The sequence below is a fragment of the Peromyscus maniculatus genome, chromosome 4, assembly GCF_049852395.1.
Source record: "Peromyscus maniculatus bairdii isolate BWxNUB_F1_BW_parent chromosome 4, HU_Pman_BW_mat_3.1, whole genome shotgun sequence".
In the NCBI taxonomy this organism is placed as follows: domain Eukaryota; kingdom Metazoa; phylum Chordata; class Mammalia; order Rodentia; family Cricetidae; genus Peromyscus; species Peromyscus maniculatus.
The window spans coordinates 98,389,666-98,402,822 of NC_134855.1; the positions used below are offsets into that span (position 1 = coordinate 98,389,666).

Here is a 13,157-nt window from a genome sequence, read left to right on the forward strand (position 1 = left end):
CAAGTTCAAAGTCATGCTCCGCTATGCGCTTTGGGGCCACCCTGGGCTCTCTCGATATATAAGTAAATGTTGGGTGTCCTTCTCTACTGCTAGTTTTGAGGCAGGGTCTCTCACCAAATCTAGAGCTCACTGATTGACTAGACCTGGTGACTAGCAAGCACTCTGAGATTTTCCTGTCTCTACCTCCCAGCATTGGGTTACAGACATGTGCCACCATGCCTAGCTTTTTACACCAGTGCTGGTGATCCAAGCTCACTTTACCCACTGGCCATCTCCCCAGCCTTGTTTCTGAAGGATACAAGGTCTGTCCAGGTTGGCCTCAAATTCAACAATCCTGATGCTTTCATCTCTCAAGTGCTGGGATTTCAGGTGCGAGTCACTATTCCCAGTACAAGTCACTTGTCTTGTTTTAAATGGGTCTGTCTTTGGGATATTGTTCCAGAGTTGATAACACCCAAGTATTCTCATTTTTATGCTTTGTCTTAGGGTTTTTATTGCTGTGAAGAGACACCATGACTATGGCAACCCTCATAAAGAAAACATTTAATTAGGGTGGCTTCCTTACAGTTTCAGAGGTTCAGTTCATTATAATCATGACGGGGAACACAGTGGCATGCAGGCAGACATGGTGCTGGAGTAGCTGAGAGTCCTACATCTTGCAGGCAACAGGAAGTTGACTGAAAATTACATTGAGTGAAAAATCACACTGAGCAAAAAAGACCTCAAAGCCCACTTCTTCAGTGACACACTTCCTCCAACAAGGCCACACCTTCTAATAGTGCTACTCCCTTTCAGGATCAATTTCTTTCTAACCACCACATTCTTGATTTGCCGGAATGTATGTGTACTACGTGTGTGCTGTGCCCACAGAGGCCAGAAGAGGGTGTCAGGTCCTAGAGCTGGGGTTACAGATGGTTGTGAGCTGCCATGTGGCCCTAGGGATTGAACTCAGGTTGCCAGGCTTGGTGGTGGTGCTTTCACTCTCTAAACCATCTCCCTAACCCCAGTCTTAACATTTCTTATGTTCTCATGGGTCCCTTAGGGTTAACCATGCTGAAATAGTCCTTGTACTAACTGTCTTGTCTTGTCCACGTAGGATCACAGCAGCCACCCATGTCCACGAGGCCAGCAGCAGATCCCATGCCATTTTCACTATCCACTACACACAGGTTGGTTGTCTTCCTTACGGATTCCTTTCTCGTGCCTTGTGATTACTGTCTTGTATTCCTGTCTCTCTCTCTTCCTCCTGCCTTTATACTCACATGTATGAAGTGTGTACAATGGTATAATGACTTCTCCAATCTTCTGCTTATCTTTTGCTTGTAACAGTTCAGAATACGTCCACACTTAGTGGATCAGTATGGGTCTGTCTAAAATGAAAATCAGGGTTGAAATGAAAATGAGAATTACAATGAAAAAAGCAAAAAGTCCACTTCCAATATGGTGGAGAAGATTGACAAGTTCAGTTTCTAAAGGCAATGTAAAGAGGAACGAAACTATTTCTGAGTTCTGAGAGACTCTAGGCATATTAAAAAGTGTGTGCCCCAGGATGTACAGTATTTAAGAAAATAGCACAGATACATGGTATTCTTTTTTGTTTGTTTGTTTGTTTTTGTTTTTGTTTTTCAAGACAGGGTTTCTCTATGTAGCTTTGGCACCTTTCCTGGAACTTACTCTGTAGCCCAGGCTGGCCTCGAACTCACAGAGATCCACCTACCTCTGCCTCCAGAGTGCTGGGATTAAAGGCATATGCCACCACTGCCTAGCATATATATGGTATTCTTGTCTTGGTTGCCCACTTACATCTCCAGCTGCTCTAGTGAGGAAGTTCATTTGCAGAAAGCAAGGCTTGAAGATTAGCAATGGCTTTCGCTGCCTTCAGAGTGGTTCACTTGATTTTGTGCAACCAGTTAAAGTGGGTACTTTGGGGGAGCCAGGAACAAGCAGATCAGTGGCTCCATTAGCTTTGGATGTGGATCCTTTTCAGGTAAGTCATGAACTGCTAGACTAGGGATTTAACAGGGAATTCTCGGAGGTGATACAGGTATAGTAGATTTAATAATATCTTTGGATATACTGCGTATTAGAAGCTGTGCACATATACAGGAAAGGCTAATTTGACCTGTGGGGCTAGAAGGATGGCTCAGTGGTTAAAAGTGTATACTGCTGTCCCAGAGAGCAGAGGTCAGTTCCCATCACCCACATCAGGCGGCTCATAACCACGTGTAACTTCAGGGCATCCAGCTTCCTCCTTGGGTGCTAGCATTCATGTGAATATCACACACACACACACACACACACACACACACACACACACACACACACACACACAAACATACATTAAAAGTAAAATAAATCTTTTTTTTTTTTTAAGACTAATTAGGCCAGGCAGCGCACACCTTTAATCCCAGCACTTGGGAGTCAGAGGCTGGCGAATCTGAGTTCGAGGCCAGCCTGGTCTACAGAGTGAGTTCCAGGTCAGCCAGGGCTACACAGAGAAAGCCTGTCCCCAAACAAACAAACAAGCAAGCAAACAAAACAAAAAGACTAATTGGATCAAAGCCACCCGCACAGTCTGATTTGACAGGCCTGCACATATGTATAGAGGAAGCACACACGGCTCTGTGCCTAGTGAACGCTGACGTATCCTGAACTGGTAGTGCATGTCCCTGATGATGCATAGGTCCATCAGCAGAGACTGCAAGTCCTACTGAATCAAAACATGGAAGCATTTGGGAGGTGCAAGCAAGAAGATCAGGAATTGAAGGTCAGCCTGGACTATAATAAGTTCGAGGGCAACGTGGCCTACATGAGGTCCTGTATCTAAAAATTTAAAACAGAAAAACAAAAACAATGAAATATAGTAGTGCATACTTGTAATCTCAGCATTTGGGAGGTACAAGCAATAGGGTCAGAGATTCAAGACCAGCATGGGGTACATGAAACCCTGTTTCAAGAAAATAAACTGCATGGTGGTGCTTGACTTTAATCCCAGCATCTGGGAGGGTGAGGCTGGGGAGCGGGGTGGAGGGGGGGGTGGGGGTGGGGGTGGGGAGGGGGGGGGTGGGGGGGATAGTTTTGGTGGTGGTGGATAAGTGATTTTAGTGACGTGATGCTGATCAGATAGTGAGCGCTCATCTGATTTAGAACATGTCACCTTGGTTAGGACAGTATCCAAGAGGGAATGCAAATCATTCTGCATAACAGCTTTAAATGGTTTTGTCTTTAGGCAGTCCTACAGAACAACCTTCCCTCAGAGACTGCCAGCAAGATCAACCTTGTGGACCTAGCAGGCAGGTAATTGGGATTTCAAAGCCAAGGAGAATTATTGCTTTCTTGACAGTGGCCTGCTTCTTGCCCACTTTACATGGGATAGGTGTGATCCTGGGTTTTGCCTTGTTTGAATGTTTTAATCATCCTGAGATTACAAATGAAGGAATTCTTGATGCTAGCTTGAAGGTTACAAAGAGTCAGGAACTGGGAAATTCCCAGGTTCTTTTTTTTTTTTTTTTTTTTTTTTTTGGTTTTTTTCAAGACAGGTTTTTCTGTGTAGTTTTGGTGCCTCTTCTGGATCTTGCTCTGTAGACCAGGCTGGCCTTGAACTCACAGAGATCTGCCTGGCTCAGCCTCCCCAGTGCTGGGATTAAAGGCCACCATTGCCCAGCTGCATCCCAGGTTCTTAGTCTGAACTGCCTGTTGGGACATTTTAAAACTCCGCAATCACTCCAGGTGGTGGTGGCGCATGCCTTTAATCCCAGCACTTGGAAGGCAGAGGCAGGTGGACCTTTGAGTTCAAGGCCAGCCTGGTCTACAGAACGAGTTCCAGGATAGCCAAGGCTGCACAGAGAAACCCTGTCTTTTTGAAAAACAAAAAACACCTCCTAACGTCCACATCTCAGATTAGAATAATGAGGGGATTATGTGGGTGAGGAAAAGGCTGGTGCTGCTTTGATCTCATTATGCAGCCAGGATTAAAAACAACTGTCCTGTAAAGTAAACTGAGTTAGTGTACTTTTTCCGTTGACTTAATATCAGTTTTATGTAGCTGTCTACACTACTTTAAGTTTTTAAAAGATACTGTACTTCGAGTTATTAGAAGTAAATATTCATACTTATTCATACTGTATTCACATTATAGCCAATTATGTATCCAGAAAGAAGAAAAATTTGAGGATAATGTCAAAGAAAAAAAACAAATCAGTAGTGAACAGAACTCTGTTAGGAACTAAGTGTGAAGGTGTGGCAGGCACTGAGCACTCTGAGTGATAGAGTGCTTGCCTGAGTCCTGGGTTTAGTTCCAGCTCGGCAGTGGGGTGAGGGGTCGGGGGAGCTAAGTCCTGTCTGAAAGCATATCAGCTAGTCAGACTTGTGAATTTCTGCTACTTTCCATTACTCCGAAAGGGATGTTGAGGTGGGCATGATGCTTACACGGCTTTAATCCCAGCACCCAGGAGGCAGAGACAGGCTGGTCTCTGTGAGTTCCAGGACAGTTTGTGTTACATAATGAGACCCTGTTTAAAACAAAACAAAAATGAAACAGAAAAGAGGGGTGGAATTTTGAGACAATTGACAGTGTCACAGATCGGTAAACCATCAAAATGTGAATTTAAAGCAAGTCTTTGCCTATGAGTGACTGCTCCCATCGATACTGTAGACACAAATTGCTTGGCCTAAAGTGCTCTGGCTGTCCCCTCACCAGAAAGTCACTAGCAAGATTTACACGGGCAGCCTGTGTGGAGGCAGTCTTACAGTCTTCCGACTCATACCGGGACTCAGGGGAGCCTCAGAGGCAACTCCAGACCATCATGGTTGCCAGTAAGTGGGACGTGGGATCTGCTTCTGTTTGTATCCAGAAAGAAGAAAGGAGTTGAGGAGAACGACACAGGGAAGAGTAACATAAGGGAAGCTGATTCTGTGGTCTGTTACAACATGCGGGTCCAGAACCACTGTAGAACAGTGTCCTGTTTGCTTTAGTGTTTACTTTGGTCTGTTTTAGTGAGAGAGCAGATCCCAGTTACTGCAAGGATCGGATTACTGAAGGTGCCAATATCAACAAGTCCCTCGTGACTCTGGGAATTGTCATCTCCGCTCTAGGTATTTTGCTGCTGGACTCGGAGCGATTGGAGTGGGGAGGGAGACTTTGGAATAACTCACACTAGTTTCATTTTGTCACAGTAGGGTAGATGCTTACAAGACTATTTTTCAATAAGGCTACTTTTTGGTTTGAGCATGGGAACCTGGTGGTTTTAGAATATGAGTGACTGTCATTACAGAATCACGTTAAAACAGCTCGTATCCCAAGTCCAAAGTCTGATATAAACTCAAACTTAAAGCCTCCTATCTTGTGCAGAAAAGGAGTAAGATACTCACTTTGTGTTCGGTAATGGTTTTGTTTTAGTGTATTTGCTTCATCATTCCCTCTGTACCCTACTTCTGTTTTCTTTTCTATTAAGCCCAGAACTCCCAAGTATTCAGCAGCTGCCAGAGCCTCAGTAGTGCAGCCAGCAGTGGGGGTGACAGTGGGGTTCCTAGCACTACGTCTGGGACCAGCAGTGGAGGGGGACCTGTAAGGAGGCAGTCTTACATCCCATACCGGGACTCGGTGCTGACGTGGCTGCTGAAGGAGAGCCTTGGAGGCAATTCCAGAACCATCATGGTTGCCAGTAAGTGGGATGTGGCGGGATCTGCTTCTGTTTGGAGGTAGTGTTGTGCCTAGAAAATATACTGACCACTAACATTCCTCGGTCTCTCGAGAGTGTGTCTCATGCAGTCAGGGCATTAGCAGCAAGACAAGTGAGTAAGAGCTGGTATGGAAGGGCCCAGTGCATTTCTCAGCTTTATCCTTCTGCCTCAGCTGTGTCCCCTGCACACACCAGCTACAGTGAGACCATGAGTACCCTGAGATATGCATCCAGTGCCAAAAACATCATCAACAAGCCACAGGTGAATGAGGTAAGGCCCTCATTGGAAGTCCTGGTCTAACATAGTTTGAAGTTCTCCTTATTGTTTTCTCTGTTTCTTCCTCGTTATTTTTGTCATAGTTAGCTTCTCTGTTGTGATAAAATGTTAAAGAAAAGCAACTTGGGGAGAAAGGTGTATTTGTCACTTTTCTGTTGCAGTGGTAAAATACTATAACCTAGGCAATTATAGAAGAAAAAGTTTATTTGGGCCTTATGGCCCCAGAGGGTTCGAGTCCATGATGGTGGAGTAGATGTAGCAGATGGCAAGTGTCTGGAGCAGCAGCTGAGGGTTTACATCTCAACCTCATGCAGGAGGCAGAGAGCGCTAGCTAGAAATGGTGTTGAAATCCCAACCCACTCACAGTGACATCTTTCCTCTAGCAAAGCCAGACCTCCTCATCCTTCCCAAACAGCCACCAGCGGGGGTGAGGGGACCAAGTATCTTATTCAAACACCCCCCCAAAGGGTTACCACATTGTACAGGTTACAGTCCATCATCTCGGGGAGCTGAGGAAGGAACCTAGAGCAACTCTGCTTGCTGGCTTGCCCTCCATGGCTCACTCACCTTGATTTTTTTATATGGCCTAGGACCGCCTATCTAGAAGTGGCACTGTCTACATTCAGCTGGACTCTCCCCATCAATCATTAACCAAGAAAATATCCCACAGGCTTGCCTGCAGGCCAGTCTCAGAGAGGCATTTTCTCGGTTGAGGTTCCAGTTTCCCAGATGACTAGCTTGTGTCAAGCTGACAAAGCACTAATGACCACAGTTGTCATCCAGACTTGCCTTCTGCAAATGATTCTCCTTTCTCCCAATGGAGTCTCTGCATTTCTCTGATCTCTCTACTGTTCTCAGCAAATAATTTTATGAATAATTTCCTTCAGGTGTTCCTTTAAGGCCATTCCTCTCAAGATCCCTAGTGTATGATTGCCACTCTAAGAAAGGTCTTTTGGAAGCTTCTATTTGATGATTTCATAGCAGTTTGGGACCTGATATGAGCCAGTGGTGACGGAGTTCTCTTTGTTTCAGGATGCGAATGTGAAGCTCATCCGGGAACTCAGGGAGGAGATTGATAGGCTGAAAGCCATGCTGCTGAGCTTTGAACTGGTATGTGGCAGCCAGTACTCTTCCATATTCCAAGGATGGATGGTCTTGTCCCTTGAACACTTTGGGCTTGCCATACTCCTGTTTTCAAGCTTTATATTCTCAGTGTGTTTGTGCATACATGCATGTAGAGGTCAGAGGACAACTTTCTGGAGTTGGTTCTTTCCTGCCACCTTGGGCTCTGGGATATTACTCAGGTTATTGGGCTTGCAGAGCAAGTGCTTCTTCTACCTGCTGAGCCACCTGGATGGCCCTGTGCCTCATGTTTTCAGTTGACAGTGATGGAGCAAAGGCAGAAGGATTTCCCTGATTTTTCTGTGGAGCTTCAGATGAGCTGGATGCTCTCCGCTTGTATCATCTCTTGTCTAGAGAACATTTGCCTTATTGGCCCTTACTCTCTGTGGAGAAAGATATGGGGAATTGGGTCCTAAAGAAAACTTGGTTTCAGTTCTCCTCCTTTGTACTCATATGAGCCCAAATACCAAATGCTCCTGACGTATTTCTGATTTTGGTGGTGAAGTCTTTAATCTATACTCTACCCTTCTGAAGTGTAATGATGGAACTTATTAACCACGAAAACATCAGAACTCATTTCCCCCTCCCCTCTCTGTGCAGAGGAACTTCAGCTCATTAAGTGATGAACTGGATGAAAGCCTGAAGGAGCTAATCCTCCAGAATGATTTGAAGGTAGGTGTGTTGCGTGGACCCAGTTGAACTTGCCAGTATCCTAGAAGGCTGGATCTCTCCATCCGTTATTCTTCAACTAGGTGTACTGTCCTTGGTGGGGCACAGAGGACCTGTCTAGGTCAGAAATCATTTTTCTTTCCATTGAGCCCTGAGTAGGGAAGGTGTTTGCCTTAGGTGATGGTTAATGGCTTCCTTTGTATTTATTTTCTAGTCAGTAAATCAAGTAAATTTTCTAGTCAGGTGACTAGCATGTATTCACAGATTGAGCACTCACTGTGAAGCTTCAAGGGATACAGGAGTCCCTGCCTCAGGTAGCCACAGATCACTTGGATACACAGAGGTTGGTGTGCTTCATGAGGGCTCTGATAAGAAAGAAATCATCATAGCCTGTGATTTTTGGAGCAGCTCTCATCTGCTGGAAGGCAGAGAACTGGCTTTGAACCAGACTTTGAAAGACTGATAGAGTTGTTAGAGGGAGAACCAGCCTAAGCAACGCCATAGAACGGGGGTGGTGGTGGCGTGGGGCAGCAACAGTGGAGAAGATGTGTTCATCATGGAGAGTGGTGAACAGAAGATGAAAGCCGGCTCAGAAGGGATGAGTGTGGTGGAAGTGGGGTTAACCTCCTGAACCAGACTGGTAACAACCAGAACGTAAGAAAGACCCACTGAGGGAGGGTGGAGACAAGACACTTGGAGAAGCAGAATTATATGATTCCCACAGACATCTAAAAGGAAAAATGCAAGCCTTTGGTTTTTTGTGGGGTTTTATTGGTCGTGGATTTAGATCCTATCATCAAATCTCTCATTGGGGTTGGGGATTTAGCTCAGTGGTAGAGCACTTGCCTAGCAAGCACAAGGCCCTGGGTTCGGTCATCAGCTCTGAAAAAAAAAAAAAAATTTCTCATATCCCCACATTCTGTTGTGGTCAGGCTTTTTATTACACTAGTCACAGCAATGCATCTTCACACAATGTACAAATATCCCACAACACTTCCCTGTCTTTGTCTAAATAAAAAGGAAAGGTTTTAACTCTTAACATAGTAAAACTACATACAATAAGAACAATTATCAGGCAAGAATTACATTCACAGAGGCAGGCGATTCTTTGTGAGTTCAAGGCCAGCCTGGTCTGCAGAGCAAAATCCAGAAAAGGCTCAAAGCTACACAGAGAAACCTTGTCTCAAAAAACAAAGAATTACATTCACAATGTCCAGTCTATTTGTATTTTGCATATTCAGAGAAATTATTCTTTTATTTATCCTATCTTGATGATAAACCACTTTCTATTATAACTTGTATTACCATCCTAAAAATATTTTTTTAGACCTAAAAACATTTTTTTAGATAAACAACTTAGGTTTTTAATGTGTCTCAACCTTATAAGCTTTATACCATTTTTTAAAAATTGATAACCAAAAAAATGGTATAACTGTCTAGTCTTCAATCCCATCAAAGATCCAAGAAGGATATAATATTACCTGAGTAAACAGGAAATGTACAGCAAACAACTTCCAAAACTATAGAAATGACAGGAACATCTGGCTGCCTGAACAGTCACCTAAGGTTCCTCTGTAATGCTGGGTGTAATGCTGGGGCATTCCATCTTCAGCCTACAGGTCTGGAATGTCTGACAGATGTGTGTGTGTGTGTGTGTGTGTGTGTGTGTGTGTGTGTGTGTGTGTGTGAAGCAGGAAATTTTGAAGGACTGTCCTACCTTGTCTTGGCAAAGTTCAACAGTCTCCTTCTTTTATGTACTGCTTGTCCAATTTGTACAGCATACTGTCAGCAGTTGAGGCAAGGTCAGTTTCTTTCCCAGATGGCTAGCTTTGCCACATGGAAAGCAAACTCCATATGGAAATTCTTTGATGCCTATCATCTTTTTTGAAATAAATTGGTTCTGCCATGAACTGACGTGTTTCACTGTCTTGAAAAGCCTTATATTATTAAAATATCTTAAATGCCGTATTTTGTAGGTCTCTGAAGTGTTTGAAGACTACCTATCTAATATATATATATATACACATACATACATATACATATATATACACACACATATATAAAATATATCTGTTTGACCTTGAAAACATACCTATATGACTACAAGTTTGATTGTTATAGATGACTAACTACTAATGTACATTTTTTAATTACTCTAAACAGTTTGTAATAATAGCCTAAGGACTAGAATTTTACATTAGATTTTTAAATGAGCTGCATAGGTATAATACCTTAAACAAGAATAGAAACATAAATACAGTATAGCAAAAATGACCTTAAATTTGTATCTACATACAAAATATCTTAAGAGTAGAAACATATATACAGTATTATAAAAATAACCTTAAATTTGTATCAATATACAAAAATCCACATAAATGTAAATATTTGAGACTAGTAGTTGCTGTTTTAGTTTAAAAGTAGATTTAATAATCTACCCTTTTATCCTATCATTTCTATATCTCTACTTTTTTATCTTTTTAGGAAAAAGTCCCTAAATCTAACCTCCTTTGTTTAGTTTCCTACCTGACCATGACCAATAATAACTTGTTATCCACCCCCTGAACAATGACAATATCCATAACCTATTGAATGACCAAAACCCACCTACTCTACATCTTGGGGATGTGGCTGTCATGTTTTCTAGACTGCTTCCTGTTGTCTGGGGGTGATGGCATTTCTAGGGGACCCTGAGAAAATTGGGATAATGGTTAAGTCCTGGGAGAGCTAGCTGTATTTTTTGTTCAGTCTCTGTGGGATGAGAAAGTGTAGAGCTTATCTGAAGTCCTGGCTGGAGCAGTCTGTGAGGCTGGACCATCTCAGCTAGCAGCTTTGAAGTTGTTCTGGTTGTAGAATTTTGAGGAAACTGCAACAGAGGCATTCTGAGAGGCTGGATCATCTGGGCTACTTGTCTTTATTGGTGTCTGGTCCTTTTTTTTTTCTTCCAGAAAACACACAGACTCTTAAAGGCAACATATATATCTGCATTAACACAAGTTTGGAATATGCTGTATGTACAAGTCAGCTAAAGATGATTTTTTTTTTGTTCTAATTTTAAGTAGCTAAAAGGCATCTATCAACTTTATAAGTCTGTTTGGACTGCATGTCCAAATTGTAATATAGTAAGTCATGAGGACTCTAACCAACAAGATTTATCATGTCTCATCCAGTCTTAGAGCTGTTCCCATGCAGAGGGATCAGCACACACATATCACCTGTCCTGTAGTTTTCCCTGACTTCCTCCCTCCCATCTGCAGCCAAGATCCTCAGGAGGTCTACCCTGGTCAAATCTGATTTCTGTTAACTTTGAAGGAATCCATGGCTTTTCGTTTCCTATGGAAACAAAAGCACAACCTCTCCCCCAATACAACACATTGCCCGACTCCCACTTTGAAGCCAAGACAGCCCGAAGGCTGGTTTAATTCAGCAATCCCTTCGACAATCCAATGTCTCTCTCAGCAGCTGCCATTCACTCATCGGGATTCAAAAATTCAAAATCAGCAAAGTAACATACAGGATCCAGGTGCTCTATGTATTTTTCATCCTTACGTAGCTTATTTTATTTTTTTTTATATTACTTTACTCTCTATTATTTTAAAACTTTTTATGACTATATTTATTTATTTTTCTTTAGCATCTAAGCACGTTTTTGAGCATGCTGTACGGTTTTAGAGGTTTTTTTCTATCTGGACCTTGCTTTGCTGTGTGCCTGAAGCCTTCCCTGACCACGTGAGCCAAGCCTTAAAGGCTGGTCCATCCACTGCACGGCTGTGTTGGCGACTGGCTCAAGCTCGCAGGCAGCAGCTGGTAGCCATGCCTCTGTATGCTGAGCACTGGCCCGTCTGGCTCCTTGTCCAGAACTTTCCTTAGCTTTCGCAGGCCCCGTGTTTGGATATTCAAGGCCTCGCATTGGGCACCATATATGGTCAGACTTTCATTCTGCCGTCAGTCCCAAATAACAACATAGAGACTCATTATGTCATAAAAGCTTTGCCTTAGCTTAGGCTTGTTCCTAACTAGCTCTTATAACTTAAATAATCCATTTTTAAAAAAATTAATTTTTTAAATTTATGTTCTTCCATGAGACTCATCTTTGTATTGCTCATCCTGCTTCCACCATGTCTGGCTGTTGACTCCACCTTTCTTTTTCCCAGAGTTCTCTCTCTGTCTAGAAGTCGTGCCAATACTTTCCTGCCTAGCTATTGGCCATTCAGCTTTTTATCACACCAATCATAGCAATGCATCTCACATAGTATATAAATTTCTCACAACATTCTGTTGTATCATCTTTATGTACTACTAAAACATTCTGGCCGTAAGAACATTTTGTTCCCTAACTCAACTTGAACACTACATACACATCTAGAAGTTGATCATGTTTTTGCCTAGTGATATGTCTGGCTCAGAAGATAATATCTCTGTTATATTTATAATAAGAGATGAAGTAAAGGGTAAAAATGATTCCAAGTTCATTAGCCCTTTCATATTCCCTAGGCCAGCCGAGCTGGACTTGAATATGTCTCTGCTGCTATATGACCTAGAAAGTGTGGATGTGAGGGGTGGGGGCTGCCCAGAACTGGGGTGTGGAGGGAGTTATGCTCATCAGAGGCTTCTTGAGAGTGTGCCAGCCCATGTAACTGGCCACATGCCAATGCCAGAAGCCCAGTCCAAACCAGCCCCTTATAGTTTCACTGGTCTTAAAAACACAACTCAATAATATTTAAATAATTTTGCTAGAGTATTTTAAATATTCGTATCTAAATTTTGCATATTTTCCTAAGTATTTCCTTTATGAGAAAATTACTTTCCTAAATTCAGTTATTTTTCCGAGTGTTCTCGGTTCTATTCCCAGGTTAAGTCTTCTGCATACATTGCAGTTTCTACCAAAAAGGAACAAAGACCTTGAATTTAACACAGTTCCCTCATGTCCCTCAGTCCTTAACCTAAGGCCTCTAATGTATTTGATGTATTTACTTTTAAAACTCTGAGGGGACCCACAAGTGTGGGAGAGGGACAGGAAAGGGTAAATGAGACGGAATATAGGCAGAAACATTGTATTATGTGAAAAGGAAAAGAAGCAAGTAACCCAGATGAGCTTGGAGACGTCATAAATTAGAGGAAAGGACTTGTTCTCACCACCGACAGATGTTAACTGATTCTGCATGGAATGAGAAAACATGCACACGCGCACACGCACGGTACTCCATAATTAGGCATTTGTATGCATCAACACAATTTTTGGAGAAAAGCTCAACAAAACTTTTAAATGTCAAGAAAGAAAGAAACCCTGTGTTCCTAGCATTTCATAACCATCCGGTATTTGGTAATTGATTGCTGCTCTTTTATTTTTAATTTTTTTGGTTTTTCGAGACAGGGTTTCTCTGTGTAGCTTTGCACCTTTCCTGGAA

General features: G+C 42.7%; 1 protein-coding gene across 5 annotated transcripts in view; it reads left to right on the forward strand.

Moving 5' to 3' along the window:
* Positions 1 to 13,157, forward strand: part of Stard9 (StAR related lipid transfer domain containing 9) — a 98,428-nt gene that overhangs the window by 48,580 nt on the left and 36,691 nt on the right. For 4 of the 5 annotated variants that reach the window (XM_042276019.2, XM_042276021.2, XM_042276023.2 and 1 more), the window contains exons 9-15: positions 1,097 to 1,169; positions 3,230 to 3,297; positions 4,997 to 5,094; positions 5,454 to 5,663; positions 5,855 to 5,952; positions 6,991 to 7,068; positions 7,681 to 7,752. In XM_042276019.2, the coding sequence (XP_042131953.2) occupies positions 1,097 to 1,169; positions 3,230 to 3,297; positions 4,997 to 5,094; positions 5,454 to 5,663; positions 5,855 to 5,952; positions 6,991 to 7,068; positions 7,681 to 7,752 (697 nt within the window). Of the gene's footprint in view, positions 1 to 1,096; positions 1,170 to 3,229; positions 3,298 to 4,996; positions 5,095 to 5,453; positions 5,664 to 5,854; positions 5,953 to 6,990; positions 7,069 to 7,680; positions 7,753 to 13,157 lie in introns of those variants that run through there. The other variant, XM_042276026.2, reaches the window with a different exon arrangement.